This window comes from Elephas maximus, chromosome 11, assembly GCF_024166365.1.
Source record: "Elephas maximus indicus isolate mEleMax1 chromosome 11, mEleMax1 primary haplotype, whole genome shotgun sequence".
Lineage (NCBI taxonomy): Eukaryota > Metazoa > Chordata > Mammalia > Proboscidea > Elephantidae > Elephas > Elephas maximus.
In genome coordinates this window covers 29,804,557-29,820,535 of record NC_064829.1, presented here as the reverse complement: position 1 = coordinate 29,820,535, position 15,979 = coordinate 29,804,557, and the positions used below count along the sequence as shown (strand labels likewise).

At 44.9% G+C, this 15,979-nt stretch overlaps 1 protein-coding gene across 8 annotated transcripts in view; it reads left to right on the top strand.

Annotated features, from left to right (window-relative positions):
- The first annotated feature begins 858 nt into the window (after nucleotides 1–858).
- Nucleotides 859–15,979, top strand: part of ANKRD29 (ankyrin repeat domain 29) — a 63,768-nt gene continuing 48,647 nt past the window's right edge. For 6 of the 8 annotated variants that reach the window (XR_007519262.1, XM_049900745.1, XM_049900741.1 and 3 more), the window contains exons 1-2: nucleotides 859–930; nucleotides 12,078–12,275. Coding sequence is in view for 6 of the 8 variants with exons in the window: in XM_049900745.1 (XP_049756702.1) it covers nucleotides 12,228–12,275 (48 nt within the window). In the remaining 2 variants the exon portion in view is untranslated. The other 2 variants (XM_049900743.1, XM_049900739.1) reach the window with 1 other exon arrangement.

Below are 15,979 nucleotides of genomic sequence, written 5' to 3'. Positions count from 1 at the left end.
AAATTTTGCCTTTCACTTTCAAAAATGAAAACACTACTCATCACTTGTGCCATCAAAAGTTTTGCTTCCCAGATTTTTTCCCTCGGACAAAAAATCAGATTCTTAGAAAACGAAGAGAATAGCAGACAAAACCAAGAAAGACAGAAAATACAAAAATAAAAACAGCTATTTGAAAGGATGGTAGGATAATGCGTGAATTTTTCTCATTTTTTATTTACATCCTTGTAATTTTTTTTCTTTAATGTGTGCTGTAATGAAGGTTGAGAAGCATCTGAGGCAGACTAGGCTCTTTTGGAGGATGTGTGTGGGGAGAGTGCGTGTGGGGTGTGTGTGAGTGTATGTGTGTGGTATGTATGTAGTGTGGTGTGTGCGAGTGGTGGGCGTGTTGGGGGTGTAGTGCGTGTGAGTGTGTGGTATGCATGTAGTGTGGTGCGTGAGTGTGTGGTGTGTATACTGTGGGGTGTGGGGGGTGTGGTGTGTGTGTAGCGTGGTGTGTGTGAGTGTGTGGTGCGTGGCGTGTGTGTGTGTGGCGGGTGTGGTGGGTGTGTAGGGGGTTGTGCCGTGAGGGTGTGTGCGCGTGTCCGCTTGTGTGTGGCGGGCGTGTGTGCGTGGCGTGTAAACTGTCGACAGAGCACCCGGCCTGTCGCGGGGCGCCCTGAGGCGAGCCCGGGGCCGGCGCACGAGGCGCTCGCCCTCCCCGCTCCCGCCCCCAGCTCGGGGCCCAGCGCCCGCCCCGCCCGTCCGCCCCGGCCTGTCTGCGGCGGCGGCGGCCAGGCCGGCGGCGGGAGCGCGCGGCGCGCGGAGGCGACCCGTCTGCGGAACTTGAGGGGAGGGAAGGCGAAAACGCCCCCGGGCCGGAGACGCGCCGGGTGCCGCTGGGGCGGCGGCGGAGGAGCGGCTTTCGCGGTCATGTGCAGGATGTCCTTCAAGGTGAGCGCCGCGGGGACCGGGAGGGGTGTCCCAGGCTGGCCGGCCGACCTGCAGCGGCGGGGCCCGCAGGGTGGGGTGCGGACGGCGAGGGAAAGGAGGGGCCGACGTGGGTCCGCGCGTTTGTGCTTAGGTTGTGGCGGCTGTGCCCCAAAGGCTGCGGTGTTCGTGGCCGCAGGTCCGGTGCGCCTGGCTGCCGGGCGATGGGGCGCGGGGACGGTCACCCGCTGGGGTAACAGGTCCGGCCCAGGCGCGGAGAAGCCCGTGGTCAGCGCTTTTCCGCCGCAGAGCGGCCGCGCCGTGGCAGGGGCCGCAGTTGCGAGCCAGAGTCCCTGTGAGGCCTTATCCGGAATTCCAGCTGCATCCATCCACTGCTCACTACCGCACCACAGTACTTTTTTTGGACGCTGAAACTGTGTGACTAGCGCGCAGTGCAGCTGCAGTTGAGCACCAGGCTTCAGTGTCCAAAGGAGTCTTGGCTTAAAAAGAACTAATTAAAGTCGTTCCATTTAATCCCCAGCTTTTAGAATGGAAGTGAGGGTAATTGATTTGCCCCAATTAAAGGTTTTAATTTTTAAAAAACCGCTAAAATCCGTTGAGCACTTAAAATGTGCTGATTCTGAACCAAGGACATCGCGTGTATCATCTCAATCCTCACGAAGGCTGGGTACTCTTTTTTTCTTCAAATGAGAAAACTAAGGCATAAAGGCGAAATAACAACCGCCACAGCCTTGCGGCCAGTTAGTTATTAGTGTCACAACTTAAAGCCAAGTGTGTCTGGCTCCAGCCACCGTAAGCCTCACTGTCTCTGGCGGTCGTTCATGTAAGCAGGGGAGTGACATGGAGAGGTTTGCATGTTAGAAAGATCTCTCTGGCTACACTTTGAAGAGGGTGGAGCTGGGAAACCCATCAGGAGGACGCTGTGGTTATCTTGTTAGGAGGTAGTACTGGCTTGGTCCAGGGCATAGGCAGCAAGGATGGAAGGAAGTAGACAAATGTGAATGACTGTGACTATTTAAAATAGAATTCAGGAGTTGATGTCATGAGCTGAGTTAGGGAAGACCAGAGGTATGAAGATAACACATTGGACTGAGGACATAAAAAGTTCGATGATGGGATGGCAGTCCAAGTAGAGATGATAACTAGACAGATACACATACCGGAGTCCAGGAAGAAAGTCTAGGCAGGAAATAGAAATTAGATTTAGGGATCAGCAGTGCTAAGTGGTAATTGAAGCCAGAGGAGTGAAGTTGTTGCGCAGCGAGACCGTGTAAAGGTGGAAAAGAGGACTGAGGACAAAATCTTGAAAAAGATCAGGATTTAAGAAAGAGCAGAATAAGAGAACCGCACCAGGAAAACTGAGAAGGAACAGCCAGATATGAATAAGAAAACTGGGGAGAATGTGAGGTCAGGTCACTGAGATGCCTTTCAGTAAACATGGGGAGGGCCTCAGGGTTAATACTTAAGAGAAACCAAATAATCTAAGAACTGAAAATGTCCACTGGATTTAGTAACAATGCAGCCACTGATGACCTTGCCCAGAGCAGTTTCAATGAAGTGCTGGCTTCAGAAGCCAGACTGCAACAGCTTGAAAAATGAGTGGGTGGAAACAGCAAGTGTAGAGAACTCTTTTAAGAAATTCTCCTAGAAAAGGGGATAAAGAATGGTAGTGAGTGGCTGCAGCAGTGATCTGGAGCTGACCGAGGGTTTGTTTGCTTTGAAATGGTAGAAACTTGAGCATCTTTAAACGATGATAGACAACCCAGTATTAAAAAGACAACCCACTTTAAACCTGGCTAAAGGATCTAAATGCAGTAGACATTTCTCCAAAGAAGATACACGGTGGCCAATAAGCACATGAAAAGATGCTCACCATCATTAGTCATTAGGAAAAACCACAATGAAATACAACTTTACACCCACTAAAATGGCTATTATCAGAAAGATTGACAGTGATTAGTGTTGACCAGGATGTGGAAAAATTGGAATCCTCATTCATTGCTGGTGGAGTGTAAAATAGTGCAGTTTGGCCATTCCTTAAAATGTTAAACATGAAGTTACCAGATGACTCAGCAATCCCACACCACATGTCGACACAAAAACTTGTTTGTGAATGTTCATGGCAGTATTATTTATAATAGCCAAAAAGTAGAAAAAATTCAAATGTCTATCAATTGATGAATGAATAAACAAAATACGGTATATCCATACAATGGAATATCATTGAGCCACGAAAAAGAATGAAGTGCTGATGCATACTACAACATGGATGAACCTTGAATATACTATGCTGAGAAAGAAGCCTAACACAAAAAGCCACGTGATTCCATGTATATGCAATGTCCAGAACAGGCAAATCTATAGAGACAGAAAGTGTATTAATGGCTGCCAGGGGCTGGGGAAGCGGGGAATGACTGCTGAAGTTTCTTTTTGGGGTGATAAGAATGTTCTGGAATAGGTAATGGTGATGGTCACACAACTTATGGAGAAACTAATAAACACTGAATTGTACATTTTAAAAGGGTGGATTTATGGTATGTGGATTATCTCAATTTAAAAAACTTATTAAAATGATGATAAGCAGGGTTGAGAAGGCTTGGGAGTAGAGGGGCTGACTGAGTTGAGTGAGTGTGTGAATTACTCAGGGTGTGGGAGGGGTGGAGAGCAAGAGCAAGGCTCCATTAGCGTTAGGGATTAATTAGAACACGTGCGTGGTAAAAAACGTCCTCCACTGGGTTAAGAGAAAGGAGGTAAAGTTGAGTGTGGGTACAGATGTTTTGAAAGTGAAAGGACAGGATGTGGTCAGGATTTGAAGTGAGTAGAAAGGAAACAGGTGCCAAAATTTTTAGTGAATAAGGAAGAATGATCAAGAGGTGACAACTACCAAGTGAGGTAGAGGATGAGCAGGAGAGATGGCCTGGGTGTTGAAGGAGCAGAGATTTGTACACCAGCGTGGGTTTTTTTTAGTGGGGTTGGGGGTGGTCTGGAAGCCAGGTAAGGAGGGCCCTGACCCCATTTCCCAGCCCTGGGCTGGTGTGGGAGAGGTTCTGCCTCCACCGTGAAGGGGTGCTGGGGCACTCTTGGCAGGAAGACGGTGGAGCACTCTGTGCCAGGTTAGAGATGAAGAAGAGCTGATTTTCCAGGAATGGACCCAATGGCAACAGTTTTGGTTTGGTTTTAGAGTTGCAAATGGTGAAGAGGGAAGATTTGACAGGAGAGCCAAGTCACCAGTAAGATGGCGTTGGCCTAGCTGCATCCCCCTCACATCATAGCAAACATAGTACACGCATCACAGCCCACAAGTGTAGTCGAAGCTTTTTTTTATTGTGGTAAAATATGTGTAACAAAACCTTGGCCATTTCAACCAATTTTACAGCCACTCCTTGGAAACCCTGTGGGGTGGGGTAGTAATACTCTGTCATATAAAGTCCCTGTGAGTCGGAATCGACTTGATGGCAACAGATTTTGTTTGGATTAAGTGATATTAAGTTCACCATGTTGTACAGCCATCACTAGTGGAGACATTTTATTGTAAAACATTTTGAAGAGATTCTCATAATACTGCTTTTAAAATTATTTAGCTGTGAGTACCCCAGTCAACTTACATTTTTCCATGATTTCTCTACAATTATATATATTCAGTAATTTTTATACAGTGAGAAAATCAGACCTACTGGTACTTTCTGGGTATCGTTAATATTTTATGAATACCACATTTAGCAATTAATAAAGTTGGCAAAACATTATGCTTTGTAGATAGTTAATTAAATATTTGTTAACTTTGATTTTGAATCCATAGATTAATTTTTTTAATTTTTCTCAGTCCCCTAAAAGGCCCATATGACCTCAGCCTTGGGCCTCCAAAGCCCAAGCGTAAAAGGGCCTGGCAGAGTACTGTTGGGTAAGCCTGTAGGAGAGGTGAGATGACCAGAGGGATTTATATTTTGGACAGTTATCAAAAATAATGGATTTTTAAATGCTCTGCATTCTAGACAAAAAACTATTTTAGGTGAAGGGAAAGACAGCACACAACACAGGTAAGGTCAGCACAACTGGACTAAATCAAATCAAATCAGTTTCCTGAATAAACTGAACGCTTCGAAGGCCAGAGTAGCAGGGGTAGGGATCTGGGGACCATGGTTTCAGGCAACATCTAGGTAATTTGGTATAATAAAATCTATTAAGATAACATTCTGCATCCCACTTTGGTAAGTGGTGTCTGGGGTCCTAAACACTAGTAAATGGCCATCTAAGATGCATCAATTGGTCTCATCCCACCTGGAGCAAAAGAGAATGAAGAACACCAAAGACACAAGGTAATTATGAGCCCAAGAGGCAGAAGAACCAAACCAAACCAAACCCACTGCTTTGAGTCAATTCCGACTCACAGCAACCCTATAGGACAGCGTAGAACTGCCCCATAGAATTTCCAAGGAGCGCCTGGCGGATTCAAACTGCCGACCTTTAATTATGACCCCAAGAGACAGAAAGGGCCACTTGAATCAGAGACTACGTCAGCCTGAGACCAGAAGAACTAGATGGTACCCAGCTACAACTGATGACTGCCCTGACAGGGAACACAACAGAGAATCCCTGATGGAGCAGGAGACCAGTGGGATGCAGACCTCAAATTCTCATAAAAAGACTAGTCTTAATGGTCTGACTGAAACTGGAGGGACCCCAGAGGTCATGGTCCCCAGATCTTCTGTTGGCTCAAGACTGGAACCATTCCCAAAGCCAACTCTTCAGACAGGGATTGGACTGGACTATGGGATAGAAAATGATACTGGTGAGGAGTAAGCTTCTTGGCTCAAACAGACACATGAGTTTATGTGGGCAGCACCTGTCTGAAGGGGAGATGAGAAAGCAGAGGCGGACAGGAGCTGGCTGAATGGACGCGGGGAATACAGGATGGAGAGAAAGAGTGTGCTGTCTCAGGGGGAGAGCAACTAGAAGTACATAGCAAGGTGTATACAAATTTTTGTATGAGAGACTGGCCTGATTTGTAAACTTTCACTTAAAGCACAATATATATAAAAAAAGGAAATAAAATATTCTACATTCTACTTTGATGAGTAGCATCTGGGGCCTTAAAAGCTTGTGAGCAGCCATCTAGGATACTCCCCTGGTCTCACCCCTTCAGGTGCAAGGAAGAATGAAGAAAACTGAAGATACAAGGGAAAGATCAGTCCAAAGGAGTATAATGGACCACTTTACCATGGCCTTTACCGGACTGAGGCCAGTATAGCTAGATGGTGCCTGGCGACCACCACTGACTGCTCTGACAGGGATCCCCATCGAGGGTCCTGGACAGAGCTGGAGAAAAATGTAGAACAAAATTCTAACTCAAAAAGATCAGACTTGCTGGCCTGACAGAGACTGGAGAAACCCTGAGGGTATGGCGCCTGGACACCCTTTGAGCTCAGTAATGAAGTTACTCCTGAGGTTCATCCTTCAGCCAAGGAGTGGACAGGCCCATGAAGCAAACCAGAATAAAGGGGCGCACCAGCTCTGGAGCAAGGACTAGAAGGCAGGAGGGGACAGGAAAGCTGGTAATGGGGAAACCGCGTTGAGATGGGAGAGTGTTGACATGTCATGGGATTGTTAATCAGTGTCATAAAACAATATGTGTACTGTTTAATGATAAACTAGTTCTGTGAAGTTTCATCTAAAGTACAATAATAAAAAAAAGAAAAAAAAATGGATTTTTCCCATTCATGTGCATGTCATTGTTTAGGTGTTGTTGAGTCGGTTACAAATCATAGTGACCCTTTGTACAACAGGATGAAATACTGCCTGGTCCTGTGCCATCCTCACAATCCTTATGCTTGAGCCCATTGTTGCAGCCACTGTGTCAGTCCATCTGGTTGAGGGGTCTTCCTCTTTTTCACTGACGCTCTGCTTTACCAAGAATAGTGTCATTCTCCAGGGACTGATCCCTCCCAATAACATGTCCAAAGTACGTGAGATGTAGTCTCACCATCCTAGCTTCTAAGGAGCATTCTGGTTGTACTTCTTCCAAGACAGATTTCTTCATTCTTTTGGCAGTCCATGGGTATACTCGGTATTCTTTGCCAACACCACAATTCAAAGTCAGCAATTCTTCTTCAATCTGCTTTATTCATTGTCCAGCTTTCGTATGCTTATGAGTCAATTGAAAACACTATGGCTTGGGTCAGATGCACCTTCGTCTTCAAGGTGACATCTTTGCTTTTTAACACTTTAAAGAGGTCTTTTGCAGCAGATTTTCCCAGTGCAATGCATCGTTTGATTTCTTGACTGCTGCTTCCATGGGTGCTGGTTGTGGAGCCAAGTAAAATGAAATCCTTGACAACCTCAGTCTTTTCTCCATTTATCATGATGTTGCTTATTGGTCCAGTTGTGAGGAGTTTTGTTTTCTTTATGTTGAGGTATAATCCATACTGAAGGCTGTGACCTGTGGTCTTCATCAGCAAGTGTTTCAAGTCCTCTTCACTTTCAGCAAGAAAGGTTGTGTCATGTGTATAACACAGGTTTTTAATGAGTCCTTTTCCAATCCTGATGCCACATCCTTCGCCATATAGTCCAGTTTCTCAGATTATTTGCTCAGCATAGAGATTGAATAAGTATGGTGAAAGGATACAACCTTGACATACAACTTTGCTGATTTTAAACCATGAAGTATCCCCTTGTTCTGTTTGAACAACTGCCTCTTGATCTGTATACAGTTTCCTCATAAGCACAATTAAGTGTTATGGAATTGTCATTCTTTGCAGTGTTATCCATAATTTGTTATGATCCAAACAATCGAATGCCTTTTCATAGTCAATAAAACATAAGTAAACATCTTTCTGGTATTCTCTGTTTTCAGCCAGGATCTATTTGACATCAGCAGTGGTATCTCTGGTTCCACGTCCTCTTCTGAATCCAGCTTAAATCTCTGGGAGTTCCCTGTCTACGTACTGCTGCAGCTGCTTTTGAACGATCTGCAGCAAAATTTTGTGTGTGATATTAATGATACTGTTCAATAATTTCTGCGTTTGGTTGAATCACCCTTCTTTGGAATAGGCATAAATATGGATCTCTTCCAGTCAATTGGCCAGGTAGCAGTCTTCCAAATTTTTTGGCATAGACAAGTGAGTACTTCCAGTGCTGCATCCATTTGTTGAAACATCTCAATTGGTATTCCGTCAATTCCTAGAGCGTAGTTTTCCGCCAGTGCCTTCAGTGCAGCTTGGACCTCTTTCTTCAATACCATCAGTTCCTGGTCATATGCTACCTCCTGAAACCGTTGAATGTGGACTAGTTCTTTTTGGTATAGTGATTCTGTGTAATCCTTCCACCTTTTGAAACTTCCTTTGTAGTTTAGTATTTTTCCCCCATAGAATCCTTTAATATTGCAACTAGCGGCTTGAATTTTTTCTTCAATTCTTTGAGCTTGAGAAATGCTGAGGTGTTCTTCCCTTTTGGCTTTCTATCTCCAGGTCTTTGTACATGTCATTATAATAGTTTGTTTTCTCAAGCTGCCCTTTGAAATCTGTTCAGCTCTTTTACTTCATCATTTCTTCCGTTTACTTTAGCTACCCAACGTTCAAGAGCAAGTTTCAGAGTCTCTTCTGACATCCATTTTGCACATTTCATATACGTAAATTAACCAAAACCAAACCAGTTGCTGACGACTTGGTTCCCATTCATGGAGACCCCGTGTATATCAGAGTAAAATTGTGCTTCATAGGGCTTTCAGTGGCTAGTACACAAATTATCCATTAAATCAAACTCATTGCCATCAAGTCGATTCCAACTCATAGCAACGCTATAGGACAGAGTAGAACTGCCCCGTAGGGTCTCCAAGGAGCAGCTGGTGGATTCGAACTGCCGACCTTTTGGTTAGCAGCTGAATGCTTAATCACTGTGCCACCAGGGCTCCAGTGCACAAATTACTACCCTGTAAATAACATTTTTTTGCATGTTTGGTGGAAACTATCTTGATCGAAGAGTAGGAGCAGAGCATTATAAATCATAATTTGATCTCCCGATGAGTCAGAGTCACCAGTGTGTAGGCCTATTTGCTTATGAACCACATGGACTCCTTTGCATCTACTTTTTATTTCTCTGTTATGCTGTCAGTGTGTCTGCTTTTAATAAATTTCCTTTTTCACAACGGAAAAATTGTAATTTGTTTTGGTTGGGAAAATAGACACGTTTGTTAGAATTATTGTTAAAGAAAAAGCAAACTCAGAGTACAGGTCAGAGCCTTGTTGTGGAATAAAGTTCATGGATTCCAGTACACTGACTAATAACAGCTATTCAACTACTTAGGTCTGAGGTTGCCAAAAGTCTAACACAATGGGGGGTGTGGAGGGGTTGCCATATTAGAGGACAGCCTAGCTAGATAGAGATAAGTATCTGAGTGTTTTTGAGCATGTTCTACCCAAGAAAGTAAAGCATCTCAATGTTATGTATCCTCTTTCTGGTAGAAATTGCTCGTGCCTTGGCCAGAAGTATAGGAACTAGTGTTTCATCCTCATAAAGTACTGAGAGTATGTGAATTATCTCATATTCAATACAACTCTGATTCACCAGTCAGCTTAGATTAATAAAGCCGTATTTTTTTAACAAATTTATTGAGATAAAATTCATATACCATAATTCCGCCATTTAAAATACACAGTTCAGTGGTTTCCTTTATGTTCACAGAGTTGTGCACCACCACAACCTATCTTAGAACATGTCCATCACCACAAAAAAAAAAAGAAAAACTCCGTACGTATTAGCCGTTCTCCCCATTTCCTCCCAAACTCTCCAGCCCTAGGCAACCATTAATCTACCTTCTGTCGCTATAAATCAAGCCAAACCTACTGCATTTGCGTCGATTCCGACTCATAGTGACCCCATGGGACAGAGTAGAACTCCCCCATAGGGTTTCCAAGGAGTGCCTGGTGGATTCAAACTGCTGAGCTTTTGGTTAGAAGCCATAGCTCTTAACCACTACACCACAAGGTAGATATGTCTTTTCTGGACATGTATGTTTCTAACAGACTTTAAACGGTGGTCTTGACCGGAACTAGATGGTGTCCAGATACAACCAATGACCGCCCTGACAGGGAACACAACAGAGAAGCCCTGATGGAGCAGGAGAGCAGTAGGGTGCAGACCTCAAATTCTCGTAAAAAGACCAGATTTAATGGTCTGACTGAGACTAGAAGGACCCCGGAGGTCATGGTCCCCAGACCTTCTGATGGTCCAGGATAGGAACCATTCCCAAAGCCAACTCTTCACACAGGGATTGGACTGGACTATGGGATAGAAAGTGATACTGGTGACGAGTGAGCTTCTTGAATCAGGTAGACACATGAGACTTTGTGGGCAGCTCCTGTCTGGAGGGGAGATGAGAGGGCAGAGGGGTCAGAAGCTGACCAAATGGACACAAAAATAGAGAATGGAGAGAAGGAGTATGCTGTCTCGTTAGGGGAGAGCAACTAGGAGTATGTAGCAAGGTATATATAAATTTTTGTATGAGAGACTGACTTGATTTGTAAACTTTCACTTTTATTTCACAATAAAAATTAAAAGATAAAAAAAAAAAAACTATGGTCTTGAGTTCTGGAGTTTGGAAATGGCTAGTATCATATGCACCTACCTCTAGGAGCTCAGCGCTAACCAAAAGGGCAGCAGTTCAAATCCAGCAGCCGCTCCTGGGACGCCCTAGGCATATCACTTAATTTTTTTTTCCTCAGTTTCCTATCACTTACAGAAGTGTAATGATACTGACAATACAGGGTTTTAGGCCTATCTGTGTTTATCAAGCATTCTGAAATTTTCAAATATGTAGCACGCAGAGGGACTGTGGATTAGACCAGCCAGTGACATCTCACGTAGCTTCTAAATCCATCCTTATTTAATGCCGACTCTAACATCAAAGAAACTCATTACTGAGTAAATCAGATGTTCTCTTGACTGAATAAGTGTACAATTTAAATCCACATTATTCTAAACTGTTTTTTAAAATAATAATTTAATCTCTACCCCCCTCTTTGCCTTTAGTCAGAATTCGGGTAACAGTTTCCCTTCTGTGTTTCCTCCCTCCTCCTTCCTGTACCCCTGGTAGTGTGCTAATTAGTGGTGTTTTAGCCAAAATTCTGGCAGTAGAGGGGAAAAAAGAGAAGAAAATATGGCATATGTGGTTTATTTTTCTTTGTGGCCATTTATACTCAATTTTTCTCACAGGGAATAAGATGTAAGCTTTCAGTCTCTGGACCCAAACAGACTTGGGTTTGAATCCTGGCTCTTTCCAGCTATATGATCTTAAGTAATTCACTTGCTCCCTCTGTGTCTCAGTCTCCTCATCTTAAAAATGGGGATAATACTTTGAAAACATTGTGCTGAATGAAATAAGTCAGTCACAAAAGGACAGGTATTACATGATCCCACTTATATGAAATGTCTAGAATAGGAAAGCTCATTAGTGGTCAGCACAGTGGGTGGAAGGGAGGGGAAAGGGGGGACTTTGCTTAGGGGACACGGGGCTTCTGTTAAGGGTGATGGGAAAATTTGAGAACAGGTAGTGGTGGTGGTTGGATGACATGGTAAGCATAATTAGTGTCACAGAATTGCACATGTGAAGAATGCTGAAATGGCAAATGTTTTGTTACATGTGTATTTATTGCAATTTTTAAAAAACTCGGCATAATAGTAATACCTATGTCATGGAGTTGTTCTGGGAATGGAGTCAGAGCACTTGGAGCACTTGGTACACTGCCTGATACGGAATAATCTCAGTGTTAGTTGCTGTTATTCATAACATTGCAACCAGCGAGCTTGAAAGACACTTGCTGGCCTTATCACAGAGATCAGAAAAATCGAGAAAGAGGTATAGAAGGAATAACACAGTGGGTTAAACATTTTATATAAAACATTTTACGTGCATCGATTCCTTTACAGGTGAAAGGACTTGCTGTCCACCCCCGCCCCTTTCACTCCAGACTGTTTACAGTTGTGTGCATATTGTACCCAGAGGGGATTGGGAAGTTATCCAGGGAATGTGCTTTGTATAGACCCCAAAGGGAAGGAAGGTCGGGGGACTTTCCATCTTGGCAGAAGAGGAGCTTGGAATGGAGGGTCGGAAGGAGGTCATTGGGGGCCGACACTGCTTTACTCCTTGCTGTCTGTAGGAGAGAATTCTGCAGGAGGCACAACAGGGCGATGGTTGAAAAGGCCAGCCTCAAGCGGCAGACTGCCTGGCACTGAAGCCTGCTAGCCATTTCTCACTTAGCCTCATCTGTAAAATGGGGCACTGACGGCATCCGCCTGACTGAGCTGTGATGAGGATTCAAGGAGCAAGGACCTGCAGAGTTACACCCTACAACGTGGTACGGAGTCCAGTTGCTGTCGGGTCGGTTCTGACACATGCTGACCCCACGTGTTGCAGAGTAGAACTGTGCTCCATAGGCTTTTCGTGGCTGTGACTTTCCGGAAGCAGGTCACCAGGCTTTCTTCTGAGGCGCCTCTGAGTGGGTTTGAACCACGAGCCTTTCAGTTAGCAGCCAAGCGCTTAACCATTTGGGCCACCCAGGGGTTCCTGGGTGCCGAGTAAGTACTTAATAAGTATCAGCTCTAGATGCCTGCCCTCCGGTCAGCGTGACAGCCACAGTGGGGTAGGAGCGCTTACCTTTCCTTACTAGGCGTTTCTGCCTAGATGTCCATAGGTACCTGAAACTCATCGTTTTGTCCCAAAATCTATCCCTCATAGAGTATTTCTGACTTCCATGAATGGTACCACAATCAGCCAGGCACTCAAACCAGAAACCTGGGGGTCAACCCAGGCCTCCCCTTTTCCCACTGCTCCACGTACAGTCGCAGACCAAGACCGTTGAGTTTAGTTTCTTGAAATTGCCCTTGCCGTTCTCATCCGCACATTCCCACTGTTGTCGCCTCAGCTCAGGCCCTTGTCACCTCTTACACAGTCTGCTGCAATAATCTCCCAACCCTTGTGGACACCATTCTCCTGAAGCCGTACAGGGACCTTTCTGAAATGCAAACTGGAAGGTGTCCTCCTTACCCTAGAGCCCCCTCCATTGACTCCCCAGAGCCCACCAGGATAAAGTCAGACTCCACAGCATGGCACGCAGAGCCTCAGCGTCAGCCGGACCACCCGCCCTGCTACTTCTCTTGCCCTCTCTCCTCTCACACCCTTCGCTCCAGCCCTGCTGAGCTAGTGAGGGTTCCCAGAATTCGGTGGAGGCCTCCGTGTCTTTGCTTCACCACCCCCTCTGCCTGGGACCCCTGTGTCCACCCAGACCCCTACGTGTCTTTCAACACTCATCTCAAGAATTCCCTCTCTTTGAGCTGTTCTGACGACCCTCCTTAGGCAGAATTGACCGTTCTTTGCTTTGAGCTCTTCACACATACGTCTGCATCCTTGTGTTAGCACCTGTAATTATTTCTCATACCTGTTGACGTGATTTATTTTCCCATTGGGCCATAAAATCATTGAGCAAGGACCAACATCGACTTGCGCCTCTAGTCCTAGCCCCTGGCAGGGCCACTGTCCCTCACATGCTGGTGACCAAGTAAATGAATTTGCCTGGGCAAGTATTTAAAAGAGTTTTGAGTTCTGTGGATATATAACTACGATTTCTTGAGTTCTTTTATGTGGATTATCTCATTTAATCCTCCTAAAGACACATGAGAAAGGTACTGTTATTATTATTCCTATTTTACAGGGACAGAGAGAAGTTAAATAAGATCCCCAAAGTCCCAGAACTGGGAAGTGGCAGGGCCAGGATTTGAACCCAGGTCATTCTTACCCCAGAGCCTGAGTGCTAATCGACAGCTCTGTCATGCCTCCGTCTCCCAATAAATAAACTCATATGGTTTTTTCACAAAGATCAGTTTATAAAATCATGTAGAAAGCCATGGTGCCCAGACAGAACAGGAGAGAAATCCCCAAGGTCATCCCAAAGACAGGAGTGGATCCTGTTTGGAGAGCTTGTGACAATAGGTGTCTCCTGTTTGCAGATGGCTTTTCAAAGGTATTTGGAGTCACTGTGAACCAACAAAATGACTAAAAAATGAATTGCAGTTTATCACTCACCCATTGTCATGTTTCAGGAAAAGCCAGCAGGGCTGCTGCAGGGTGCTTATTAAATTCTCTTCCGAGTTCACCTTCCTAGATTTCATTTAGGCCTTGTGCAGTCTTTGTTAAAAGGGCATTGTTTCATGACTTACTGTACAAGTTTAACCTGCATTGCCATTCCGGCAATTACTAATAGCTGTAACAAATTGGACCCAGCCCTGTGCAGAGAAGTACAGAAGCGGTAACAAGAGGTGGGAATACTGTGATTGCAGTTTGGTTTGGAAACTCCCGAGACTTAAAATTTATGCCTTCAGGGAAGACAAACAGTGGATCTGGAATGTAAGGTGATTTTTTCCTCTTAAATGAGCCAGGAAACTATTCCAAATATTTCTGTAATCTGCTTATCACTGCGTGCTTCACCAAGCTCCCCTCCAGATGTCCACAAGAGCACTGAGCGGTGTGTGTGCTGCAGGGCTTCAGAAATCAAACCCTCCCGCCCGTAAGTACTGACCTCCTCTGCTGTGACTGAGCTTTCCTTTTGTTTTTAAGTTAGTGAAACATTTTTTTTTCTTCATCGTATTTAGTATCTGGGTGGTGAAAATGATTAATGTGCTCAGTTGCCAACCAAAAGGTTGGAGGGTCATGCCAACCCAGAGGTGCTGGAAGAAAATCCAGGCAATCTACTTATGAAAAATCAGCCATTGGAAACCCTGTGGAGCACAGTTCTAGTCTGACACATATGGGGTCGCCATGATTGGGAGCCGACTCCTCCAACCTTTCAGTCGACAGTCAAGCAGGTTAACTGTTGGCACCGCCCAGGGATAGTTATTTAATACCTTAAGTATATTTAAGAAGACATATTGCATAAAAGCCTTTTTGAGTTGGGGGTTTGAAACCCACCAAAAAAAAATTTTTTTGTTAAACAATTTTAATATTATAAAACTCCCCTGTGTGCGACCAGTAAAATGCTTTATTAGCCCCAGTACTTTGAATTTAACGTTGCCTATTGATTCTGACTTTGTAAAGAAGTGGCTAGAGGGAAGGGAAAGAAACCAGCATCTGTAAGCATTTCTGGTGTGGTAGGCACTGCACTAGGCGGTGAACTTACATCATTTAATCCTGATCGTAAACGTCAAGGCAGGCACTGTGTCCTCCATCTATAGGAAGAAACTGGGACTCACCAGGGCCAAGTCACTTGCCTGGGGCCGGGCTTGAAACCCAGAGCTGCCTGGTCCACCGGCCTCCTGCCACTCACGGACTGTTCTCTACAAATCCAAATTGATTGTTTGAGAGAGGGAAACTGTACTGCAGTCAACTCTGCCGCTCCCATCTGGAGAACTGTTTTCCAGCTCTGTGCTTTCCGTGGATCTGGTTCCAACATAACTTGGCAGCTTTAAAATGACCCAGCACTGGAGTGAAGAATCCACAGAAGGACACAATAATGTTTTCTGCCCAAAGTTCCTAGTTCTCAACTAAAACCTCTGGCAAGTTCCAGCCGAAGCAAAGAAAATTAGGTGCTGGGGAAAGAGGCATTTCCCCAGCCAGGTAGAGTCAAGGTAGAACATGGTGAGGGCAGAGAAAAGGCGCAGGGAAACTTCTTTGGGAGGTCAGAATTGGGAGAGATTTTGCTCAGTTTAGAAGTGAGAGAGATTTGGGAACGTTTCAGGGAGGAAATAGCATTTGAGCAGAGCCTTGGCCTTGAAATGATGGGGGAAAATTCATTTCCAGCAAAAAGGAAACTGTGAACAGAGACACAGAGGCAGGAAAGCGAGGACACTGGTGGGAAATAGAGTATTCATGATGCTGTATCGTCAACGGCATCCGCTTCATAACGACATGTGGCTTAGGTATCTGGTAGAAAACAGAATACATTCCGTCACCAGGTATGTGCTCATCATTGATCGCTGGAGGAGCCATCTTCCAAATGGTACAGCACACCTGGAAGTTTCTCCTTTTTGCGTGTACATAAAGGCATGGTATTATATATGTGCATAGAAA